Source organism: Ipomoea triloba, chromosome 9 (genome assembly GCF_003576645.1).
Source record: "Ipomoea triloba cultivar NCNSP0323 chromosome 9, ASM357664v1".
Classification (NCBI taxonomy): Eukaryota; Viridiplantae; Streptophyta; class Magnoliopsida; order Solanales; family Convolvulaceae; genus Ipomoea; species Ipomoea triloba.
Genome location: NC_044924.1, coordinates 9,258,777 through 9,285,944, shown reverse-complemented (window position 1 = coordinate 9,285,944; position 27,168 = coordinate 9,258,777). Strand labels below are relative to the sequence as shown.

General features: G+C 36.3%; 2 protein-coding genes and 2 long non-coding RNA genes across 5 annotated transcripts; all 4 read right to left on the bottom strand.

Moving 5' to 3' along the window:
- Nucleotides 1-14,374: 14,374 nt before the first annotated feature.
- LOC116030178 lies at nucleotides 14,375-16,143 on the bottom strand. The gene is made up of 2 exons (XR_004100394.1): nucleotides 16,088-16,143; nucleotides 14,375-16,045 (listed from the first exon to the last, which is right to left on the bottom strand). It is a non-coding gene; the product is annotated as an uncharacterized LOC116030178 (long non-coding RNA).
- Nucleotides 16,144-16,441: 298 nt separating this feature from the next.
- Nucleotides 16,442-17,844, bottom strand: LOC116030177. 2 transcript variants are annotated; one of them, XR_004100392.1, is made up of 2 exons: nucleotides 17,365-17,844; nucleotides 16,442-17,189 (listed from the first exon to the last, which is right to left on the bottom strand). It is a non-coding gene; the product is annotated as an uncharacterized LOC116030177 (long non-coding RNA). The 2 variants fall into 2 exon arrangements; XR_004100393.1 differs by having other exon boundaries at nucleotides 17,373-17,844.
- Nucleotides 17,845-22,486: 4,642 nt separating this feature from the next.
- On the bottom strand, nucleotides 22,487-24,445 carry LOC116029524. Its single transcript, XM_031271576.1, has 2 exons — nucleotides 23,482-24,445; nucleotides 22,487-23,367 (listed from the first exon to the last, which is right to left on the bottom strand). The coding sequence occupies exons 1-2, from the start codon at nucleotides 24,443-24,445 to the stop codon at nucleotides 22,487-22,489; spliced, it is 1,845 nt and encodes a 614-aa protein (XP_031127436.1).
- Nucleotides 24,446-24,494: 49 nt separating this feature from the next.
- On the bottom strand, nucleotides 24,495-26,861 carry LOC116029523. Its single transcript, XM_031271575.1, has 2 exons — nucleotides 25,460-26,861; nucleotides 24,495-25,345 (listed from the first exon to the last, which is right to left on the bottom strand). The coding sequence occupies exons 1-2, from the start codon at nucleotides 26,859-26,861 to the stop codon at nucleotides 24,495-24,497; spliced, it is 2,253 nt and encodes a 750-aa protein (XP_031127435.1).
- Nucleotides 26,862-27,168: the final 307 nt, after the last annotated feature.

The following is a 27,168-nucleotide window of genomic DNA, read 5'->3' as shown; positions in this document are numbered from 1 at the left end:
TAAAATATGATGCAAAAATATTTGAGTAGTATTTGTTTGTTTAATTTGTTTGTCTGTTAGTGGTTCATTGCTTGGGTCACAAGCCAATTCAAGGATTTTGATCTTACCAATTTGACCAAGGGACTTCTTCCCGTGAACCAAATTGTCTAGAAAACAATATTTTTACATACATAATTAGAAACCAAAAATAATTTGAATGTAAAAAGTCCAACATTTATCAACAACTGATCTCTATATTTTTAAGACTCGCAGAGAATTGCTAACTTTTTTTTCAGTGACATTATTGATATTGTTAAACTTAGATTTATGTAATTTATTTTGAATGTTCTCTTTTATTTTGTATTTTTTTAAATGGCATTTAAAACTCATAATAAAAATTTCAATAATTTTTTTTCAGTCGTATTTGTATGTATAGCACATCATTCACTCTAATTGATACACACTAATATAGTAATCAGTCCGCACACGTGAGAGGGGCGGGGTTTGTTGAAAGCAGTGTTGCAAAAATCACGCCTAGGCGCTAGGCAGTGGCCGACCACCTAGAAATTCGGCAGGCCGTCAGTCGCCTAGGAGCTGACTAGGCCGTGGCGGACTAGGCGGACTAACGTGTCTAGGCTGCCGGTTAGTTATCTTTTATGTGATTTTTAAATGGGTTATTTCACTCAAACGGACACTATTTTTAGTGAAATAACCCTAAATTATTCAAATCAGTCGCAAACTCAAAAAAAAAATGTAATAAAAAACATTTGAAATCAGGTACTCTAATATTAAGTAATACTTTGTGTTGTGTTTGATTCTTTAAATCTTTATACAATTTACAATTTTAGATGTTTTTTATGTTAATATTTAATATTTTAGTACTAACTATTAAAGTATTAAATAGTTTATAATTACCAAGTCTTAAATAATTAATTAAAAAAAAAAAGGGGCACCTAGGCGCTGCCCGAAAAATGCCTAGCGATTTTTGTAACATTGATTGAAAGTATAATATATAAATAATAAAGATATTGTTTAACTATTAGTTTAAACTTTTTGTTGAGATAAAACACATCTTTCAATCCACCTTTAACCAAAACACACCCACGAGAACAAAACAAAACAAAATAAATATTAACAATTGCCTTAGACACTCGTTTAAGACAAATACTTGTGGTTGTAGTTTGAATTGGGAGAATATATAATTCCTTTAATTATTATGTTTAACCTTCCATATACTAAAATGTTTCATAGGATAATTAATGTTGCATGCAAGTCACATGTAAACACTCCAATTCTTTTGGAGTGCGCCAGTAGTTATACAGCTGAAAGCTAAGTGGCTTAATTAATTAATTAGGTGGTAAACGATACGTATATATATGTACCACGTGACAAGTACTTTATAATACAACATCATATGATGATGGCATTTAAACTAAGTTAATACATTATTATTATACCCTATTAGCATGTTGTCCACTCCTACCTAGCTAGACAATCACAAATTAATTGGTCAGACAATTTCAAGTTGTGTTTGTGTGTGTATAACACAATATAATATAGGCATGACAATATATACTCATTTTCTATGTACAACTTGAGCAAGCCAATAAATAATTGCTTCACTTTAGATAAAACACAATCAAGAACAAAATATACATATCAAATTATGAAATAATTTATTTACACCATGAATATAATTTAAACATTAAGGAGGTGTTTGGTTGGATGGAAAATGTTTTCCAAGGAAAATGTTTTCCTTGAATTTAAGGAAAACTAGATTTTCCTTTGTTTGGTTGGATGGAAAACATTTTCCTTAAGAACAAGGAAAACAAATTCCTTTATCACTCCTTGGTATTTTGTTTTCCATGGAAAATGTTTTCCATGGAAAACAAGGAGGACAATTATGCCCTCATTAACTTTCTTTAATTACCATTATTATTCTTGTTGTTATCATTGTGTAGGGGTATGATTGTCTTTATACCCATTATTCCTAACAATTCCAAATCCAACCAAACAATGGAATTTATATTCTCAGTAATTTATTTTCCACCATACCAACCAAACAATGAAATCTATTTTCCTGGTAATTTGTTTTCCAAGGAATTTGAATTCCGTTTCCTTCAAATATTTTCCAACGAACCAAACGGGCTGTAAAAGGACTATTTTCTTTTATAGATTTAAATTACTTGTTTCTTCTTCTTCTTCTTTTTTATTAATACATCAAAAGATATAAATAAATAATTATACAGTAAAGAACTGAATGCTTCTTGCAGCATCTTTCTCCAAAAGTTGCAAGATACTGTTGGGTGGCCCATTAAATATATATAAATCTCCTTTCACTCTCCATCTGATCTTGTTCAAGATTTGAACATCTCTTACTCTCTTTAAAGTGTACGTGATTCATACATATCATAATGGATGGTGATGAATGAAATTTTAATTATAATTTTTTGAATACATTAATGTAATAATACAATTATAATATATTTATATCAATCCATTACAATTAAACATCATCGACTATAATAATTTATTATAGTCCAACAGACCAAAAGCCCATTAATAATTTGTTAAATCCAACACGTGCCTTGTAAATGTACGTACAATATAGAAATTAAACCCTTTAATTTAACTTTAATGTAAAAAATGATGGTTAGTTACATTTATATTGCGCATGAAATAAAGATTTAACAACACAATGTGAAGGACCGCATCACATGTAAACATAAAATTTAAAGTGTACAACACATGACAGTTCAGTTGATCGAAGAGGTAAAGTTTGAGAAGAAAAATCAGGGATCAAGTGCACAGTAAATAAAGGTCTAGCCTCTATGTATGCTCTGTCGAGCCAGCAAGTGGAGGGTCTGCATTTTTATAAATTATAAAATTTACCTTTTAAGTTTTTGAACTGCATTTTTACATATCATAAAGTTAGTTTTTGTAATTTACATTTTATTTTTTTAGTTCACATGGTCTCATTTGAACGCACGTTCTCATGTGATTCATTTTTCCAAAAAATGATACATGAATTATTTTATTTTTTAGTCGTTTTCTCCTTTTTTTTTTCATTAGTTTCGGTTCTATTCCGTGCAAATCTTACAATGTAAAAAAACATTGTATTTCACTATTTCTATAAAATAATAAAGCAAAGTATTTAAAGTGGAAACAAGAAAACGAAAGCGGGCCCCTTCTTAATTACTAATAATAGTACCATTCTCACTTTCTCTCAGGTACTCTGGAAAATGAGTAGTGCCATAAAAAATGAAATCCAAGTCGTTTTCTAACTTGCCCCCAAGTTTAACTTTTTACTTTTTTAAGCAAATGAGTTTAAAAGGTATTTAACGATAGGCATAAAATAATTGAGCTACATATTAAAAAATAAAAAATAAAAAAATTTGTAGCTAATAGTCATTCATACTTGCCCATAACTGGTCGGCTTAAACTAAGAAGACCAATAGATGACTTCATCTTCTTCCTAGCACCTTACTGGGACTCAAATTTGCGACTTGACTTTGATACCAGATCAAGCGTTTACCACTAGACTAAAAGTTATAACTAGTAGTGAAGGCACAACTTTATTTCCTTATACTGCCCACACAATTTTGAGACTTTAGATGTTGGACTTGACCCTTTAAACCGTTCACGGATCTCCACCCGGCACCCAACATTCATGCATGATGAAATCATGTGAGCAAAAAGTGTTGTAGTTTCTGTTTTCAGGCCACCCGCCCGGAGCGGGCCTCGCATAGTACCTCAAAATCTATCCGACATGGCTCCATTAACGTAACGTTTAGCAGGCGCAAACAAACAGGAAAACAAAAAAGAGCAACAGATATTGGTAAGGAAGATACTTGTCCCACAATTATTGGATTCATCAAAGCCCACCCATGGTCGCACGCACGAGGCGTTTGTTCAAGACCAAATTAAAGTCCAAAACCATCCATTCTCCAAGCTAATTTAATATTTAATTTGGACCGTCATCGTCAACCATCTATGGCGTACATTTGGTGGTTGTATCCATGCTCATTCTAGTTATTAGCAAAGGGTAGGGGCATGCATGCATGACTCTACCGACATGTTATCGAAGCAAATTTCTAAAGTATAAATTTCATTAATGTGACAGAATAATAATTAGTAAAAAGGGATAATAACCAATCTCTTAGTTATATATATCCATAATGTAGAATTAGTTCCTAAGTGCAAAATGAGTCTTTAGTTTTTGTCCAAGTGATATTTTTAGTCCCGTCTAATAAAAATTGGTTAAAAAAAAGTGTCAGCCCTAATTTAATTTGGTAGTTTTTTTTTTTTTTTTTGGAATTTGCATAGACTTCTTCTGCTTATAAAATTATTTGGTCAACATACATCATTACTAACTAAAAAAAAAGTGATAAACAGATACTACAATATAATAGAGTCAGTTGTATTAAAAAAAAAGTGTGAGATTTGGATTGATTCTCAAATTTCTTTTAAACTAAAAATGAAGTGAGTCAGTCAAAACATTTTGTGAGAGGAAGAAGTGATGCAACCTACTAAAACTAGCTTGTTAGATTAGAATTTACACTTATTTTGTTAATCAGTTACAATTTTCTTTAATCAAGGACTAAAAACACCACTAAGTAAACATTGACGGACTAAGTTTACGTACACCACTAGTAACTTAGAGATTAATTATACACTATGAGTATAACTTAAGAAATAAAAATATCATTTGTTTGATGAGTAAAAATTGTTGGAAAAAAAATGGCATGCAAGTGATCATTTTAAGGCAATGTTTTTTTAAGTGATGTCCATACCAATTTTGGTTAGGTTAGAATGAATTTGGATCCTCCTAATTTTTTATTTTTTTTTTGAAATATTAATGACCCTGTTACATGTAGTATCTGTCCATATACTTTCTCAACCTACTGAAGCCCAACAAAGTCAACATCCCACTGAGGCTCGAACCCATGACCTCCCACTTGAGAGAATCACTTCATGCCGCTTGACCACAAGGCCTTTGGCTGGATCCTCCTAATTAAAGAGATAAATTTTGTATAAAAAAAATAGTTTCGAAAGGGTTTGATGAAGTAGCATTTGTTCTATATTGAAAATAAATTTGAGTTTGAATTAAATACATATATTTCAATTTTTAAAAATATTTAAAATGTGTTGCTACAATATTCTCATTTGAATCATTGTATGCAAGAGTGGTAACTAAACATACTCCTAAATTTATCACTTAATTATGCACTAAATTTTACACTACAAGAAACATTCCTAGCATATTATTACGACAAACTATGTTATGGACCCGAGTTCACCTTGTAAGGTGGAGTCATGTTCATGTTCACAATTTAAAAGCTCTATGTTCACAATTTTAAAATTCTATACTCACAATTTTAGAACTCTATATTCACAATTTTAAATCTCAATATACAAAATTACATTACTCAATATTCACAATTTTTGAACTCTATATTCAAAATTTTGTTATATAGATTCAAAAATTGTGTTATACTATTGAATATAGAGTTCTGAAATTGTGAACATATAGTTCTGTAATTATGAATATAAAGTTCAAAAATTGTGAGCATAGTGTTCAAAAATTATAAAAATAAAATTCTAAAATTGTAAACATGGACCTGTTTCGCCTTACTCTTGTTTTAGCGTGTTTATTAGAGGCCAATTGCATTAAAAAAAATAAAAAAATTGTCGAAATACCAGCCATTTTCTAGTATTGATTGGGGTTGGCCTTAGGAGGAGAAATGTGAAAGTAGAAAGAGTGAAATCTAAAGATTATGTGAGTTGACTTGACGGCGGCAATAAATTGTGCCGGCCAGCAGTACGTGTTGATGCGCCGAAATGTAGGCAGGCAGACGAACGTGGGAGTAGCCGCCCCCCTCACACCACCAACCTGATGGCCCGTCTCTTGAGGCAAATTATTGTGTGTACGGCCAGCTCCAAAATGACGTTGTTAAATTTTATAAATTAAAATAATATATATTATATTTTAAAATAATATATATTATGAGTTATAAAAATACATATTACAATGAATTGCATAAAATTAAAAAAGATTATGTAAAATGACGTCGTTTTTGAACCGTGATCAGCACAATTATATGGATCACAATCCACACCATAAGTATTGGTCTTTGACCAAACAGTGCAATTCTTAGTGCCAACCAAAAAGGAAAAGGTATAATACAAACACCCAAAGCCTCAGAGTTTTGAATGGGGTACGTGACACCCCTCGTGGCACCATTTGTTAGTCAAGAACGTGTACTCTTAAAAATCATTATTTTCATTATATATTTTGCATTTGATTGGGTGTGTGTATATATATATATATATATAGAAATGTATTCAAGTGAAGACAGATCAATACATTATTGAGGATTATGAGGACAAATCTTGTGCATTGAATTTTTAAAATTAATGGTGTAGATTAAATGTAGTTTTAGGTTTTATTTTAGGTTAAATATGGTGTGGGTTTTTTTTTAATTTTTAAAATTATTTTAATTTTGTATTTTAATAGTTTATTATTAAAAATTATTTTAAAATGTCAATTCACCGTCCACGTAAGCAAGTAACCTAATGAAATGGATGGTAATCATAGACGATTGTGCATGATGGTTCTCCGAATTGATGATGTGAAAACTTGTGCATTTTAAAGGCAAATTAATTGACAAGTAATACTCGAATTGCCACCCTATATTTTTATTAAATAAATCACTAGTATTTTCGCACATGCGTTGCACGGAATGAATTTATTATAATATTTTAAGAATATATTACCAATTAATATTAACAATATTACCATATTAGCTTATGGCATTACATATATTACAAATATATCATCAATCACCAATTAATATTAACAATATTACCATATTATCATAATAATATTATAGGTGAATGAAATTGGTATGTTCTTAGCAATTGACTGATTTTATGAATAAATATATATAGATAATTAATAAAATAATAAATAAATAAATAAATAAATGATTTTACTAAAATACCACTAAGTTTGGGCGGGAAAATTTGGAAGGAGGATATTGTTTTTACATATAGTACTAGTTTTATACACGCATTGCGCGTATGGGTTAATGCACAATGTTTATATTTAAATAAATATTTGAAAGTATATCAAAACAAGATTATATAGGAGAAGTTTATACATGGATAATTGAATGTCGAATTTTTTTATTTAAATATCTAACTCAAAATATATGAATCCAAGATAATATAGAAAATTTATTATAATTATTACTAAAATAAATGTTTGCAACCTTGTAAAATCGATAGTCTAAATATTTGGTCTAAAAATGATAGTCTAAATAAATACTACTTTTCATTTGAATTTTTCTAAGTGTTCTTAATTCTCTTTTGAGTAACATTGTCATTGTCTTCATCTTTACTATTTGTTCTCTTCCTTTTTGTTGGTAAGTGTGTTATTTGCAATTCGGTTATTGTTGTTAGCATAGATGACAACATCATGCAATGAGATTATGATATAGGAGCTATGGACTTTCCTTTAGGTGTTCTGCTTGGGGTTCATTTGGTTCAACCATTATTGTTGAATAAGTTATTGTGGATAAAGAAATCCCTAGTTTAAGAAAAAAGATTAAATAAATTAATAAAAATTTGAAATTTTAAAATATTATATATTCCAAAGATATTAAAAGGTAGTTTCTCGCTTCAATTTGCTGGGTAATGCGTTATTTGAGTACTTTCATTGTCAACAAATCCCCCAAGTAGTTAATATGATTGGTTTCAAACTATTCTTTTTTATTTTTTTCATGGTATTAAAGAAATACATATGTATCATTTTTTTGTGTAACTACTAATTTATTTAATTCAATAAGAGTAAATTAAAATAGAGCGATTCCGCTTCAATTTGTTGGGTTATTTGAGTACTCTCTTTGTCAACCAATCCCCAAGTAGTTAATATAATTAGCTTCAAATTATTTTAATTTTTTCATAGTATTAATAAAATACTTGGTAAATAAATATATAACATTATTTTGTACTATAACTTTGATATTTAATTACAAGATATTGTAAAAATAAGATAATGGACAATGTAATGAATATCAATTGATAAATTTGAATGTAAAGAATCTTTGCATGAGAGAAAATAAAGACAATATAACTAATGAAATTATTTCTCTTATTTAATTTAATTTTTTGATAATGAATAATTTTTTTAAATAAAGGTATTGTAGACACATAATTCTAAATTAAAGAAATACATATGTATCATTTTTTGTTGTAGCTACTAATTTATTTAATTTAATAAGAGTAAATAGAGTCAGAAACTTAATTATGTCAAATTTGATTGAGATGAGGTTCGAACCTAAGAACTTTCTTATAGAAATTAATGGGTAAGTTAAAAGTTAACGGAATATTAACGGAGAAGACAATATTTAACGGAAAACTTAACGGATAATCATAAAAGTAAGGTTAAATTAGGTAATCACTATTAATAATATTAATCTGAATTATCTTAACCATCTATTTGATTAAATAATTCATCTGAATATCCATTTGATTAAATAATTTGACCGCCATTTTTTCTACCCATTTTAGGCCTAACTCTCTTTGACTCTTATTAGTATAGTAGATAGATTTGATTTGTTTAAACTATCATGAGAAATTTGTTTAAATCTTCAATATAGTTTTACTAACTTAGACATATAACATAATATCATGCACATAAAACATACACAACTAAAAATTGAAAATTTAATAGAACACCCACAAATAGATCAGAGCTCTCTAAGCTACCCCCACACATTGAATAAGCATAACATAGACTTTTTGAAAATAAAATGCAATTACTTAATATCACAAAATTACTCTAACATTTTCAGTGTTAGTTTATTTACACCAATTATTTAATCCAAATAATTGTTTATCAAATTTTTATTTTAACTATTTAACTTGATCAAAGAGTACGCATAGTTAAAGTAGCAAATTAATTTTCTTTTTGTTGATATGTTATTTACCAAATACCTCCATTATTATTTATTATACATATAGCATAATTGTTACTCAATGTTTATTTATGTTACATACCCCCACTTCATTTTGGATCACACTTGTGTCAGTTGTGTGAGATAGTCCAATGGGTCTCGATTCGTGAGACAAGTCGGGTCAACATAATTTGGCTCGTAAAAACCAACTAAAGACCAATTCATAATACAAACTATGACCAAATTATGTTGACCCGACTCGTCTCGCGGATTAAGACCCATAAGAAGGTCTCACACAAGTTTTTGCCATCCATTTTTACGTGATTGGATTAATAAAATTTAGTTCAAATTATTCACAATTCAATTTCTTGTAGCATTTATTTTAATATATATTAGTGCAAAATTTTTAAAATTTTAAAAATTATATTAAACTTATTATTAGATAGAAAAGTAGAATTTAAAAATTATAAGAACCATAATTATAGAAAATAAAGAAAGAGAGAAGAATTGATTTAACTATTGAATTGTAAGCCTACCACATAAAATAAAACAATCTAAGTATTATCTTTTGAATTTCTTGTGGATTAGAATTTGATAAATTTAATATGGTAACACATAAACTAAATCTTTAAAAAAAGAATTAATTTATTTTTTATCCTAGATTTATAGGTGACAATTACTTTTTAGACTTTTAGTCCTTTTTTTAGAACATTTACTTTTGGTTCTAGTATTATCGTAACATGACAATTTTTTGTTCTCTATCAACAAAACAGGTTAAATATTGTTAAATACAAGGGCATTTCGGTTTTTCAATTATAATTTAAAAAAAAACAAATAAACATTAAAAAAAAATATAGCGGGTCAACCTACCTTTTATATATATATATATATATATATATATATATATATATAAAATTCAAAATGCCATTATATTTAACGGCATTTTAACAATTATATAGTAGGACCAAATGAAGATGTTATAAAAAAAAAGACTAAAAACAGACTGTCATCATTAAATCTATGACCAAAAATGAAATAACTCTTAAAAAATTTTATAAAAATAGTGTGGCAACGATAATGTAATATAATTTCTCTAAAACTCATGTGTGAGAGGGGGCTACAAACATCAACGATCTTCTTATCACAGTTGTCATATATACTCCGTATAAAGCTATTAAATTCCCAGTAGATTGGATTCAAAGATTTTGAACCATAATTTATTTACTTGAAATCCCTTTTTGAATCATGATCTAGATTTTGCTTATTGAAAAATGAAAATCCGTGAAAAAAGAAAAGAAAAGAAAATGATTTCTCTTTAATTGTTGGATTGAGGAAAATATATATATATCAAATTTTGGATGTATCATTAGACGTGACTAACTTAAATAGTTAAATGTTTTAGTTGTTTCATATGAATTCACTAATTTTATTACAAAAACTAAAATATAAAATTTGGAAAAACAAAAGGTTGTTAAAGAACAACATTATATATAATAATAAAAAGGCTAAAGTGTCATTTAGCACCATGAATTATATCCAATTATTCATGCCGCACCCTAAACTTTCATATCGTATATATCGAGCCACAAAACCAAAAAAAAAAAAAAAAATCACCTAGAACCTTTAGCAGGTTTCCCTGTCTTCCTGCTGACATGGCGCAGGTTTCCTAGTGATGTGGCATTTCTTTTAACCTTATGTGTCCATGTAAGCATTTACATATTAAAAATTAAAATAAAAAAAATATAAAAAAAAAACATAAACAAAAACGGGAGACCAAATTTCACTATCGCCCAACCCTATTTCACTTGGCAGCTGTTTAGTGGTTGACAATAAGATACTAAACTAAAAAATTAACATTTCTATAAATTTGAAAATTTGAAAAAATACTAAACAAAAAATTAGTCAAAAAAAATATAAATTCTAAAGAAAAAAATTGAAACATTGGAATTGCAAAATTGAAAAAAGTATACATTATAAAAATAAAGAGAAGAAAATTTTGGTTATTTTAATATAATAATTTTTTTTAATTTTTAATATGTAAATGCTTTAATGGACAACATAAGGTTAAAAGAAATGCCACATCAGTAAGAAACATGCGCCATGTCAGCAAGAAGACATGGAAACCTGCTAAAAGTTCTAGGTGAATTTTTTGTTTTGATTTGTCGCTCAATATATACGATATGAAAGTTCAGAGTGCGGCATGAATAAATGAATGTAATTCATGATGCTAAATGACACTTTAGCCTAATAAAAATTATTACAATTTGATGTTACTATAAATAGTGACCTTAATAGTGAGATCATTGAAGCATTTAATTCACGAGTGATTGAATAAAAAAAATCACTTTAAGCAACCTTTTGTTTTTTTTTTGAGTATAACTACTGAAGCACAAAGAGGCTCGAACCTACTCCCATCCATCCATGTAGGAGTGTAAATCGGGACACCAGGTGCCACTAGACCACAAGGTCTTTGACTTAAGCAATCTTTTTATTTTAACTATAGTATTACCTTTTTTTTGAGTGACAAAGAAAATCCGTAGTCACTATCTAGAACAGTGCACAGGATAAATAAATTGCAGAGGACTCTGTGCAGCGATATTCATTCAGGGAGTGTTAATTACCCTCATATTTGATATTAGCAAATATCAATAATCTAGTGATGATTGAGAATCGTCCAGTTACATATCCTTTGGCTTGCAAGTTGCAACTATATCTAACTCCGGGTCCTCAAGATCTATCGAGTGTAACAACAACAACAACTAATTGATATATTTATCCTCATTTAAAAAATGAAAAATAAATAAAATAAAACACCCTAAGAAAGGGATATGAACCTAGGTTGGAGCAAAGGTATGGGGAGGGTTGCAGGGTCCATGTATATAGGCCTATAAATTCAAACAACATTATAGTTAGTACGTAAGTATATATGTGGAACACGACTTATGCACAATTGCCTTTTTGTGCTGTCTTTTTTGGTAAAAATTACAAATGAGAGTGCTTGCAATGACGAGGTCATAGATTTGGAGCATCTCATGTTTTAAGGAAACCCGAGGTTTAGGTTAGTGGAGGATCCATCCATTCCATCAAAATTAGATCTTGTCACGAGAAAATAAATGAATTTTTAAAATATTATTATACTATTTTATGTCATATAATTTGAGTATTTGAGCGAGAGAAAATATCATTTTTAGTTCATCGATTATAATACACGTATCAATTTTGATCATTGACTATTAAAATTTTCAAATTAGATGCATGACTATTTAATTTGTATTACATTTGGTCCTAACGATAAATTTTTGTGGTAAAATCACCGGTGACCGGCTAATTTATTTAATTTTATTTTAAAATTTATTTTTAAAAAACGCCAGCCACCCCCAACCCTCCTCGGCTCCTCCTTCGTCTTCGGCAGACGGAGACGAAGGAAGAGGGTGGGGTGGCTGGCGTTTTTTCTTATTACTTTTTTATTTTAAATTTTTTTATTTAAAAATTTTTAAAATAAATTTTAAAATAAAAATTAAATAAACTAGCCGGTCACCGGTGACTTCGCTGAAAAATTTATTCGCATGACCAAATGTGATACAAATTGAATGGTCATGCACCTAATTTGAAAATGTTAATAGTCAATGACTAAATGTGATACAAATTGAATAGTTGTGTACTTAATTTAAAAATTTTAATAGTCAATGACCAAAATTGATACATGTATTATAGTCGAGGGACTAATAATGATATTTTTTTCATTTGAGCAATAATGACCAACTATCTTGTAATGTGACGATATCCCGTTTATCATTCCAAATGAGTGATCATAGGTTCGAGCCCTGGTAGTGGGGCTTATATTCTTTGGGCTAAGAATGTTTTCTTTGGACGAAAAATGGGGTTGAAAATAATTGAGAATGTTTTCGTTGGACTGAAAATGTTTGAAAAAGTATATCGGTTACAATAAGTAGTATATATCAAATGAAAGTGGTACAATCTCTGTATAGAAGTCCTCTGATTCTCTACTAGAAGTATGTCGATTTGAAGTGTGCCGAATTCGGAATATGTCGAATTGGAAGTGTGCCAAGTTCAGAGTATGCTGAACTGGAAGTATGCCTTGTTGTGCCGAGTTCGGAGTATGCCGAACTGGAGGCGTGCCGAGTTATGCCGAGCTATCCCGAGTTATGCCGAGTTCGGGGTATGCCGAACTCGAGCTATCCCGAGTTATGCCGAGTTCGGGGTATGCCGAACTGGAGCTATCCCGAGTTATGCCGAGTTCGGGGTATGCCGAACTGGAAGTAGACCGAGTTCAGAGTATGCTGAACTGGAGGCGTGCCTTGTTGTGCCGAGTTCGGAGTATGCCGAACTGGAGGCGTGCCGAGTTATGCCGAGCTATCCCGAGTTATGCCGAGTTCGGGGTATGCCGAACTCGAGCTATCCCGAGTTATGCCGAGTTCGGGGTATGCCGAACTGGAGCTATCCCGAGTTATGCCGAGTTCGGGGTATGCCGAACTGGGTTGTGCCGAGTTCGGAGTATGCCGAACTGGAGGCGTGCCGAGTTATGCCGAGCTATCCCGAGTTATGCCGAGTTCGGGGTATGCCGAACTGGAAGTAGACCGAGTTCAGAGTATGCTGAACTGGAGGCGTGCCGAGTCCTTTGGTGCAAATAATTGCAGGTGCTCGGTGCAAATAAATTGCATGCGAGTCCTTCGTGCAAATGAATTGCAAGCGAGTCCTCCCGGTGAGATGCAGATCTTCAGAGCTTCAAAGTCTTCTGATCTTCAATGCCTTCCATCCTTTGAAAATGGAACCACTATTTATAGTGGTGGGTGTGTAGAGAAAATCTAACAACCCTATCCCTTTGTATTTAATTTAATATTTTGAATTAAATAGAAGGAATGTACTTGGACACCATCACGTCCAAGTTCATAATTTTATATTTATGAACCAATTTATAATATCCACATCTTTCCCAAAATTATATGATCCACATGTATTTTCGATGGGCCAAACCAAGTCCGAGCCTGTCAATTTGGGCAGTCCAATTGATCAAATAGTCTGGTCCAACTCAATTAAATATTCTTTCAATTGGGGCCGAACAATCTAACATCCAATTACATTTAATTAAGTAATTAAACCAATTAATTATTTATTGGGCCATTAAATCATCCCAATTAAATAAATATTAGTCCAATTAACAAAATTAAGTAATTAATTTGATAACCCATCATCCGTCACGGCCCAACAATATTGTTTAAATTTTCAGTGCCAACAAATTGCCCCTTCGAGACTTGCTTGGCGTGCTCCAAATGCAAAGAGAAAGAAGTCTCGAAAATAAACATAGTCCAAGAGACCCAACTTGTTGTCAATGTTTGCAGGTAATAGTGTGACCAAACTTGTTGTCAATGTTTGCAGCACACGTCCAGCAGCCCAATTGTGTGAACAATCTCATCAAAAGCCTACCTTGTTTGTTTTAATTTGAGTCAAAAAATTCAACTTAATTTTAGCTACAATAAAAATTTCTTTTCCAGAATGTGGACTCTCAGCACATGTACGAAAATCTCCCATGATTTCCTCCTACGAATTCGCCAGCAGCTCACACTCGCAAATGACAAATCAGTTTTAGAACTTCAACTGGAATTGGAGTTTTATCACACATTCAACCACATACTCTGAAATTGATAAGAATTGGTGCAACAATTTGATAAGGATAAACAGCGTATTCTGAGTTCTAAACCCATTCAAACTCCAGCATTTCACAAGTATAAATAGGCCTCAATAATTCCTTTTCTTCAAACCAAGAAACAGAGTCCTTGCACTCGACCTTCGACCTTCTGAGGTAATTTAAATTCTTGCAATATACTATTTTCTTGATTTCTTTTACAGGAAAGAAGAAGAACAAGATACGCGAAGCATTGGGTAGAAAACACCCGAAAATTTGATTTTCTGAGGTGTATTTCACCATTGCTTGAGCTTGCCATCTTCACAAACATTGGACCGGAGCTTCCCCCGAATTAATTTATTGGGTTGCCTTCCGCCACTGCTTGGCTCGCCCTCTTCATAAACACTGGACTAGAACTTCTTGGAAACTGATTAATTCTTTTCCAGAATGTTTCTACCATTGTTTGGTTCTTCCTTGTCGTTGCTGTTACTCACAGTGGACCAAAAGCTTTTTGGAAATTGATTTTTCCAGAAATCTTTTTCACAATTGTTGAGCCTTCACTATCATTGGAGCATATCAACGAGACAATGAGAGACACGCGAAGACTTTGGAACGGAACACTTGGGAATTAATTTTCTCGAGTCGTTGTCCTCCATTGTCGGATTTCACGCCGCCGGCCACCATCGTCGAAGACAAAATCCGTCAAAGCGTCGCCTGGCACATGCTCCGGCATGTTGCCGTTATCTCACGAACTGCCATCGCCATATGGTTGCCTTAGGGTGTTGCTCTGGCACATCGTCGTCGTCGACCCGTCGCCTTCGCATATGAAGGAAAAGAAACCACTACGGAGACGCAAGGAATCACCCATGAATTAATTTTCTCGAGGTGTATTCTGTTATCATCTAACTCTCGCCGCCGGTCACGTCGTTAGAGATGAAAGCTGTTGCATGCTCGCCAGGCACGTGCTCCGGCACGTTGCTGTCATCTTAATCGACGAAGAAGAGGAAACCTCGCCACCGCTGATTGTAGCTTTTAGGTACACGCAAATACCCGGAGTATTCCGGGGTTATCGATCCATAGGGAATGGTTGGTCAAGCACTAACTCGGATTGATTCTTGTGAAGCTAGTTCGATAATAACGGGATTAAGACAACAAAAGTAAATAACAAAAATAAAAGCAACAAATGAAGAGAGATATATAAGATGCAACATAGGTAAGGATATGGATTGGGTAAATGTCTATCATGAGTCAAACAAATGTAGAAAAGAAGTTTTATCCCTTGTGAATGGAGGAAATGCACTAAAGTCCCCGGTGCCACTCTCGTGATCTACCCGAGTGTACCAAACCGCAAGTTATCTACTCTTGTAATCTACAAGCGAGGCCGTTTTAAAGATCCTAAGCAAATCAACATGCCCAAACCCAAGTTAATCCTACAAGTTGTGAGGAGGTAGCCTAAACTAACCTCGTTAATCCTACAAGTTGTGAGGAGGTAGCCTAAACTAACCTCTAGATTCCAACACGCTGTCACTAGTGAAGGAACCGTTTTGGCTAACTTCTAAATTCCAACCCGCTCTCGCGGAACCGTTTTGGCTAACTTCTAAATTCCAACCCGCTCTCGCGGTGAAGGAACCGAAGATTAGCCGAGAAATCCCCCTATAATTTATAAAGCTCTCGCATTGTATAAATCAATAGGTGTGGCAAGAGTGTTCTAGCCATACCCGATTCTCACCGTGACACAACAACAAACAAGCATGTAATTGGATCCAATAATCACACACTTTCAATAATAAATCTTGCACACAACAACTCATAGAAGCTAAACTAACAATTCATAATAAATGAAGAACTAACAACAATCTAGACATAAACACAATCCATAATCCAAATATATTAAGAACAAGCATCTAGATACAAGATTAATTCAAGATAAGTAAAGGAAATAAGGGAAAGAAATTCTCATCGCTTTCTCCTCGTTCCAACGGTTGTAGCTCCTAATCTTGCATCATCCCTCTTCTTATTACAAAATAAATCCTAATCTACTCCTACACTACTAAACAATCCTCAATCCTCACTTGGAGGTCTACATTTTGAAAGGAGAAGAAAAGGATTAAGAGAAGAGGGGAAGGGACTAATCTAGACTAAAAAAAATTAGATGTTGAAGAATGGAGAAATGAGGAGTATTTATAGTTGGGCAAAAGAAGGGGCAAAACTGGAATTTTGCAAAGTTGATTCGCGCCCCGGGCTGGATTCCCGACGCGTCGAGAGACATTCTCGACGCGTCGAGAGACATTCTCGACGCGTCGAGAATGAATTCTGCTGCGTACTGGACACTCTCGACGCGTCGAGAAGGAATTTTCTCGCTCCAAAAATCCAGCTAGCCGAAATGTGCTGCAGTCCACCATCCCTGATTTTATGCCATCTTTTGCTTTTGCTTTATGCTTTTTGGCCATAAAATCCTCCACATGTTTCCATCATCATCATATAATTTATTTTTGTCTTTTGTCATTTTATGCACATCCACCAAAGCCATTTATGCATCCACTATGCAAATTTGTCTTACACTTCCACTTTTATGCATTTGTTCCATCTTCCTATGCCACTTTAGCCTATTCATCATAAAATGTAGCTTAATTAACACTAAATATAAGACAACAAGGCCAAACACTAATATTATGCTCACTTGTGTATTTTTATAAACTTTGATCAATTATAAGCATAATATTATTATTTAGTGGTAGAAAGGAATTTAAATATGGGGTAAAAATATGATCAAATATGCACTTATCAACCGCCAATGAATCTGTTACTATTTCGCCGCCGAGAATAGTCTGCCACCTTCTTGGAATTTCGCAGCTACCGGCGGAATTTCTGTCACCGGTGTTGTTCCGGCACGCCTCCATCGTCACCCCCCCTGTTTGTGAACGAAGACGTGTCTGGACTTGTTTCTACCTTGCTCAAACTCTCGACGTCATCAATAGTGGACCAGAGCTTCCTGGGTTGTTTTTTGTCCTTGTTTGAGGATTGCCCTCCACATCTGGTAGTCTACTACTGCGCCCAAGCTTTCAACATGTCGCCATGAGATGCTCGACGACACCCTGCCCCAGCCGCTGTGGCGGCGCCTTGAAAGAATCTGATATGGATTCTTTGTAGTAGACCATCACCCAGCTTTATTCTAAAGTTCGACGGCGACCAACGCGGACATTGTTACGCAGCGGTGGAAACCGTTCGGCTGAGCTCTCCTCATGAATCCATCTCTCTTTATTTAACTTTATGCTGCCTTTGAAATATTTAACCTGACACCCATATTTAATGTTGACTTTATTGTACACATCTTGTGTTACCTTGAGCCACGTGCATTTGCCTTGGACAGTGCGAACACTATTTTTTGAAATAACAATTCGATCACTATTGCTTTGTTCTCTCAACCACTACCAACATGGTCACATGGAGCTTTTGCTTTTTTTTTTCCTTTGCATTATTACTGGCGTGAGTAATAAGTATATATACGGAGCAATGTATATACATACACGGTCCATTGAACCCATAATTCCTATATATATATTTTGCTTTGAATGTAGTGTAGCACTACGTATATATATAATATATGTAACTCCAATATGTTTGCTTTTGTTGCAATGCAGTGCACATATAACTCATTATATATATATACATTGTAATGTATGTAATAGTATGTAATATATATAATATAATATATATATATATATATATATGATATGATACGGGTGTGTATATGTAATACATATATTTGCTTTGCTTTGCTTTTTTTTCTTTTTTTTTTTTCTTGTTGTTTTGTGGCAGTACACAGTACATATACATATGTAATACATATATATGTATGTTTGCTCTTTTTTTTTGTTTTTTTGTTTTGTAGCTGTTTAACAATACGTAGTGTATATGGCATGAAGGTTTTTGTTTTGTTGTCTTTGCAGGTTGCACAACGTAGGGTCGGAATATACATACACGTGGACCACAATCACCACATACATAATCCAGGTTTATTTTTTTCCACTGTCTCTTTTCCTTTTACTATTTACCAAACTCTTTCCCTTTCATCTGCTTGGAGTGCGTGTACACACGTATATACACCTCCATAATATATGTAATGTGTATGGTGTATAACCTTTCTCTCCTTTTCAATATTACGCATGTGGTGACCACGCATATATGTTTAATCTTTTTCTCTCCTTTTCAATATTACGCATGTGGTGACCACGCATATATGTTTAATCTTTCACATGCATTTCCTTTGCCTTACTTTTTTACTTTTTCCTTATACTCCATCTGGCGTGTGCACATACAATTGCTTTATATATGTTGTATATACTTGCTTCGCCATGTAATGTGTGTACACATGTCGTAATATATGATAGGTAGATATATGACCATATGTGTATGCATACAACATATATGAAGCTTCCTCTAGACATTTGTCAATTTCCTTTGAGCCTTGAATTCTTCCCTTGCTTTATAAATTGTTGACACCCCGGGCTTGGCTTCTTTGATTCATATACCCAGAACCATCTTTGAACAATGGTGGAAATTTGGGAATCGGTGGAAGCTGATAAGCAAAGGAAACTTAAAATATCGAAGGATGTGACCAGGAAAAATAGCACGTCCTTCGTCATCTACCCACCAATGACGTCGAGAACTCTTCCGGCCCCTACATTGCCATATCGAGTAGAGAACTGGACCGTTGACGCTGAAGCCCAGTCGTCAAAGACATGGGTTCTACAAACCGGTCTACAACATGTGGACTACTCAAGCGCACTCCCAACCTTAGGGAGACGGATACTTGAGGGCAAGGCCTCATGGAATCAACACCCTAGCTTCAAGGGCGAGTTCAGCTTCACCAAGGGGTACTGGGAAGGGACCGAGGTCATACTCAGCAGGCATCGTAACCTCTTGGAAGTCGTGACGATCTACGATGGCATATATGCCTCTTTGTTCACATATGACCATTCAACACATATCATTCAGGCGTTTTGCGAAGCGTGGTGCCCCAAGACCAACTCATTGCTTACTTCGGCCGGCGAGCTCTCGATCTCACTTTGGGACATTCATGTACTCTGCGGCCTACCAATATCTGGCGACATTTACAACGAACATGTCCCCAATGCTTTGGAATTGACAGGGTCAGATGCTGACCATGGATTTACCCCTCAGTGTTGCAAGTATCTGTTCCAAGCGTACAGTTACCTTTACAATTGGCGTAAACGACCACGTGGTGTTCGCAATCAGAAAGATGAGGATCGCTCGCTTCATGTCAACGAGTGGATAGAGTTCTGGAGTAGGAGGCCGCAAGTTTATGATAGGCCCATACTAAGTAAAAATGATAAGAGGAAGAGTCGTCCAAAGAACACCCAAAATCCAAGCGGCAAGATCCCCGCACTCAAGGGTTGGACCAAAGTGACTAGAGCGCCTTTCGTTGAGCTCGGAATTCCCCCTGAACTTGAAGAGGAGACCCACCTAGCGGCATATCTATGATGTTGGTTGTGTGTGTTTGTACTCCCTATCAAAGCTACCCGACTTATTCGCTACACAACTTTCAAGATGGCAAGTTTGATGGCAACAGGCCAAAGGTTAAACCTCGCGATCGCTATACTTGCGTCCATTTATGATGGACTGAATACCATATCTAATTCTGCCAACCCAGGGCAAGCTAATAGTCGTTTCTCCCTCCACTATGTGTATGGGTGGTTGTCATTTTATTACGATACCCATTTTGCAAACGATCTTGTGTCTGCTTCCCCACTAATGATCACTTACTCTGGGAGGGTGGTGCAAGGCCTTATGGCCAAGCGGAAGCCCGTCGCAAGATCTTTAAGGCTGACGGTGTGAAATGGGCTTGCACAGGACGTCGTTTAACCAAAGATCTCAGCTTTATTGATGATGGGAAGGATGACCACACCGAGGATGATGAATACTTTATGTGCCTCCGCTCTAACTTCCTTATATTACGCTGGGCTAATTCATGTATTGCAGAGCCCTACACTCCTCATCGATTTAGCCGACAATTTGGCTATTATCAGGATGGCAGCCCTGGCATATTGGGCAGGGATGAACGCGAAGTCACACTTGCGGAGGGTTTCCAACGCTGGCATCACTTTACACTTAGGGGCTCAGGATCACGAGTAACTTTTCCCACAGCCCGAGTTTCGATGAAGAAACATTTCTCACAAAGTTATAAGGATTGGTGGACCCAAGTCCATGGGGACTATCTTGAGCGCAACATTAAGGGCTTAGTTCCTACATATCTCGCCGACATGCAACAAGAGGCCGGTACCAGCAAGAAAGGAAAACGCATAGTCCAAGAAGGTGAATTAACACCCACGAAGAGAAAGAAAGATATCGCCTCAAAACAGATAGTTGATGCGGCACCGGTCCCAAGTGGCGAGGAAAGTGAATCAATACCCACGAAGAGAAAGAAAGACATTGCTTCAAAACAGATAGTTGATGTGGCACCGGTCCCAAGTGGCGAAGAAAGTAGTGACAAGGATCGCAATTTTAAACGGGATCGGAAAAGGAATCGGCGTTCACCTTCCCCAGTGAAGGTAAATAACACATTCCTTCATCAAATATCCTTTTCCCACATTTTCGCCAGTATCTAATTTGCTCCTTCATCTTCTTTTTTTTTTTTTTTGCCAGGACAATGTAGAAATGCCTGTTAGCGAGGAGGCTGAGTCATCAAACAAGAAGATGACTGGAAGCGACGTTGGGGAGAATGAATACTCCAATAATGCTCCAGTACAAGGTTCACTCGAGTCACATGGTTCCCACGGTGAGTCACATCCGGATCAAATAGATATGCCAGAGATCTCTATCTTTGATGGCAAAGACTTTGTATTGGAACAGTTTAAGGTCGCTGTTATGAATGTCTGGGACAAGCTCCGTGGAATGTTGGAGGAAACTCCCGTAGAACATATTTCTTCCTTACAGGAGAGCTTCAACCGTGCGTTTGCCAGTTTGCATAAGCTAGACCTAGACATCTCGCCACTGGAGACGAGAGTGGAGGAAGTCTTTGAAAAGGCTCGCAAGTTTGATGAGTTAAGGTCTACGATCTCCGAGAAAATGTCGAGCGGGTCTCAGGGGGTGTTGTTGTCTACTGCAAAGGATGAGCTCAAGAATGCCCAAGATAAGGTCGCGCGACTTAAGGAAGATATATTAAACCAACATAAGTCGTTTAAAGCCGCACAAGATAGAGAAGCGGAACTGGAGCAAGAGTTGAAGTTAGCTCGTGCTGCGAGGGAGAATTGGGATACTTTGATTGCCAAGACTACAGAAGATCTGGGCAATGCTAAGACTGCAGCGTCGGAGGCTGAAGCAGAGGTAACTCGTATTCAGGAACTGGCTGTATTGACGTCAGAAGATGCAAAGAAACTAAAGAAGGCGAAAGGGGACTTGGAGGTCAACAAGAATGACATGCTTAACTTTAGGCTTTTCGTTGACTGATGTTTTTTTCTTTAGCTTCTCTTTTTGGTTGTAAGACTTCTGTTGTTTCTTTTTCCACCTCTTGACAATCCAATGCTTTTCAGTGCAAGCTTTTCTTTTGACAATCATGTATCTCATCTTGATCTAATGAATGATTGTTTTGACGAATCACTCTTGGAACATGAATTGGATTTATTTTTTGTTATGACTGAACTTAGATAATTTAATTTCTAAGTTGCCTACGTACTCCTATGAAGGAGATCAAGTCAAACGTAATTCAGATGTTTTTTTTTAGGTAGAGCCGTTCACAGTTTAAACTCATGCGGGCCAGGAGCGCCTATGATTTGGGCCCACCCATAGACAAAGCGAGATGCCTTAGCAGTTTAACCACGTGCTGCATTTTTGGTGGATAAGCCATTCATCAAATTTTCATGTCTGTGTTGATACCCTGCATTTAAGGGTAGTAGAGCTTCAGGAATCTCCCATTTATCGGACCAACTTTCAAACCATCTTCGCTGATCAACTTATAAGCCCCACCGGTGTATACCTCTTGAACCACGTAGGGACCATCCCACTTTGGAGTGAACTTGTGGCCGGTTTTCCTTGTCACAATGATAGGCCTTCGAACAGCTAGGACTTTGTTGCCAATTTGAAAAGAACGGGTCCTCACCCTTTTGTTAAAGGCTCTTGACATACGAGCTTGATAACATTCTAAGCTCTGTTGAGCTTGTAGTCGCTTTTCATCCAAGGCTTCCAATTCAGCCAAGCGTAACTTAGCATTTTCTTCGTCAGTAAGACCCTCTTGTATGGCCAACCTTAGAGAAGGTATTTGGCGCTCTAGAGGCAAGACTGCTTCCACACCATACACCAAAGAATATGGAGTGCTTTGAGTAGGTGTGCGGTATGTGGTTCTATACGCCCACAAAGCTTCTTCCATTCTGTCATGCCAGTCACGTTTTGATTTCAAGACTACTTTCTTTAACAAATTGCATAGGGTCTTGTTGAAAGCTTCAGCAAGCCCATTTGCAGCTGCATAATAAGCCGAAGAGTTTCGTTGCTGAAAGACAAAAAGCTTGCAGATCTTGTCCATCAGTTTATTGTCAAAGGGTTTCCCGTTATCAGTTAAGATATATCGTGGGATACCAAATCGATAGATGATATGGACACGGAGGAAGTCTGCAACATTTTCCTTTTTTACCTCCTTTAATGCCACAGCTTCTGCCCACTTTGAAAAGTAGTCAGTGGCGGCTAATATGTATGCATGCCCTGCAGATGACTTGGGCGTAATTGGGCCAACCACATCGAGTCCCCAAGCATCGAAAGGCCAAGATGCAACTGTTGGGTGTAGAGGTTATGGTGGCTGATGGATGAAGTTTGCATGAAATTGACAAGCTTGGCATCTTCGAGCATAGTCTATGCAATCCTTTACCATTGTAGGCCAATAATAACCCATTCGTTTAATGTGGAAGTGCAACTTAGGGCCAGACTGATGCGCGCCACAGACCCCAGAATGAGCCTCCTGCATAGCTTGTAATGCCTCCTCTTCTCCTAGACATCGGAGCCAGACTCCCTCAAATGAACGACGGTATAACGTCTCATTATTGTAGATGAAGCGAGGAGCTCGACGCTTTATGTCCACCCTCTTACGAGGATCTTCTGGTAATTTCCCATCGGTGAAGTAATCAATCAATGATTGCCTCCAGTCATCTTGGTCAATGTCGTAAACGGAAGCAGTAGGGAGTTCAACAGTTTCATCGACTGAGCCATCTTCATTGAAGATAGGTGGAACTACCCACTTTTGACATACTTGTACTCGAGCTGTAGGATGGGCGATAGTTGAAGCCATTGCGGCTAAGGCGTCAGCTTGCTTGTTCTCTTTCCTTGGTACATGTTCAATCGTGACGTCTCCCAACCATTGTATGAGTATCTTTGCGTAGTTGTTGTATGGGACTAACTCTGCTTTCCTCACTTCGTACAAACCCATCACTTGGTTGATGACCAACTTTGAATCTCCATAGATGTTAATTCTCAGCTGTTTCATGTCAACTGCTATCTCTAGTCCCAGTATCAACGCTTGATATTCGGCCACATTATTTGAACATTGCTCAGTCAAGGTGAATGAATATGGCAACACTTCACCTTCCGAAGTGACGAAGACAACTCCGGCTCCTGCCCCTCCTCTATGCGCAGCTCCATCAAAATACATTTTCCATGGGGGTAGGACTTCAATGATAAGCACATCCTCATCAGGCAGGTCATCAGATAACTCCCATTCAGCCGGTATTGGATGATTTGCTAAGAAATCAGCTAAAGATTGCCCCTTGACAGACTTTTGTGGCACATAAATGATTTCAAACTGTTGAAATAATAAGTACCACCTTGCAAGGCGATCAGAGAGAACGACCTTCGCCATGACAAACTTTACTAGGTTCGCTTTCGACACAAGTTGAATGATATGAGCTTCAAAGTAGTGCTTGAGTTTTTTGATGGCGAACACTAGTGCCAAACATAGCTTCTCGATTGGGGAGNTGAACCACGTAGGGACCATCCCACTTTGGAGTGAACTTGTGGCCGGTTTTCCTTGTCACAATGATAGGCCTTCGAACAGCTAGGACTTTGTTGCCAATTTGAAAAGAACGGGTCCTCACCCTTTTGTTAAAGGCTCTTGACATACGAGCTTGATAACATTCTAAGCTCTGTTGAGCTTGTAGTCGCTTTTCATCCAAGGCTTCCAATTCAGCCAAGCGTAACTTAGCATTTTCTTCGTCAGTAAGACCCTCTTGTATGGCCAACCTTAGAGAAGGTATTTGGCGCTCTAGAGGCAAGACTGCTTCCACACCATACACCAAAGAATATGGAGTGCTTTGAGTAGGTGTGCGGTATGTGGTTCTATACGCCCACAAAGCTTCTTCCATTCTGTCATGCCAGTCACGTTTTGATTTCAAGACTACTTTCTTTAACAAATTGCATAGGGTCTTGTTGAAAGCTTCAGCAAGCCCATTTGCAGCTGCATAATAAGCCGAAGAGTTTCGTTGCTGAAAGACAAAAAGCTTGCAGATCTTGTCCATCAGTTTATTGTCAAAGGGTTTCCCGTTATCAGTTAAGATATATCGTGGGATACCAAATCGATAGATGATATGGACACGGAGGAAGTCTGCAACATTTTCCTTTTTTACCTCCTTTAATGCCACAGCTTCTGCCCACTTTGAAAAGTAGTCAGTGGCGGCTAATATGTATGCATGCCCTGCAGATGACTTGGGCGTAATTGGGCCAACCACATCGAGTCCCCAAGCATCGAAAGGCCAAGATGCAACTGTTGGGTGTAGAGGTTATGGTGGCTGATGGATGAAGTTTGCATGAAATTGACAAGCTTGGCATCTTCGAGCATAGTCTATGCAATCCTTTACCATTGTAGGCCAATAATAACCCATTCGTTTAATGTGGAAGTGCAACTTAGGGCCAGACTGATGCGCGCCACAGACCCCAGAATGAGCCTCCTGCATAGCTTGTAATGCCTCCTCTTCTCCTAGACATCGGAGCCAGACTCCCTCAAATGAACGACGGTATAACGTCTCATTATTGTAGATGAAGCGAGGAGCTCGACGCTTTATGTCCACCCTCTTACGAGGATCTTCTGGTAATTTCCCATCGGTGAAGTAATCAATCAATGATTGCCTCCAGTCATCTTGGTCAATGTCGTAAACGGAAGCAGTAGGGAGTTCAACAGTTTCATCGACTGAGCCATCTTCATTGAAGATAGGTGGAACTACCCACTTTTGACATACTTGTACTCGAGCTGTAGGATGGGCGATAGTTGAAGCCATTGCGGCTAAGGCGTCAGCTTGCTTGTTCTCTTTCCTTGGTACATGTTCAATCGTGACGTCTCCCAACCATTGTATGAGTATCTTTGCGTAGTTGTTGTATGGGACTAACTCTGCTTTCCTCACTTCGTACAAACCCATCACTTGGTTGATGACCAACTTTGAATCTCCATAGATGTTAATTCTCAGCTGTTTCATGTCAACTGCTATCTCTAGTCCCAGTATCAACGCTTGATATTCGGCCACATTATTTGAACATTGCTCAGTCAAGGTGAATGAATATGGCAACACTTCACCTTCCGAAGTGACGAAGACAACTCCGGCTCCTGCCCCTCCTCTATGCGCAGCTCCATCAAAATACATTTTCCATGGGGGTAGGACTTCAATGATAAGCACATCCTCATCAGGCAGGTCATCAGATAACTCCCATTCAGCCGGTATTGGATGATTTGCTAAGAAATCAGCTAAAGATTGCCCCTTGACAGACTTTTGTGGCACATAAATGATTTCAAACTGTTGAAATAATAAGTACCACCTTGCAAGGCGATCAGAGAGAACGACCTTCGCCATGACAAACTTTACTAGGTTCGCTTTCGACACAAGTTGAATGATATGAGCTTCAAAGTAGTGCTTGAGTTTTTTGATGGCGAACACTAGTGCCAAACATAGCTTCTCGATTGGTTTGATGGCGAACACTAGTGCCAAACATAGCTTCTCGATTGGGGAGTAGGCGAACACTAGTGCCAAACATAGCTTCTCGATTGGGGAGTACTTTAACTCATTCGGGGTCATCATTCTACTGAGATAGTAGAGGGCATTCTCTTTCCCGTTGTCATTTTCTTGAGCAAGCAGGGCACCCACAAAGCTTTCTTGGGCAGAGATATAAAGGATTAGTGGGCGACCGTGAATAGGAGCGGTCAACACGGGCGGCTTCACCAAGTATGACTTGATACTTTCAAACGCATTCTTGCACGCCTCATCCCATATGAACGGGATGCCTTTCTTCATTAGCCGATTGAAGGGTTGACATCTTCCTGCTAGGTTTGATATAAACCTTCGAATGTATGCTAACTTCCCTTGTAAGCTCTTAAGCTCATGAAGGTTTCATGGTTCGGGCATCTTCATTATAGCATCGATCTTAGCTTGTTCAATCTCAATGCCCCTGTGTCGAACAGTGAACCCAAGGAACTTTCCAGCAGCAACCCCAAAAGCACATTTCAAGGGGTTCATTTTGAGTTGAAATTTTCGCAGGCGATCAAAAACTTTTCTTAAATGCCCCAAGTGATCTGCGCGAAGTTTTGACTTCACAACTAAG

Coding starts and splice junctions, on each gene's coding strand:
- LOC116029524 (XM_031271576.1), bottom strand. CDS start 24,445: ATGGCGAAGGTCGTTCTCTCTGATCGCCTTGCAAGGTGGTACTTATTA. Junction 23,368..23,481: donor CTTCCACATTAAACGAATGG/GTTATTATTGGC, acceptor TACACCCAACAG/TTGCATCTTGGCCTTTCGAT.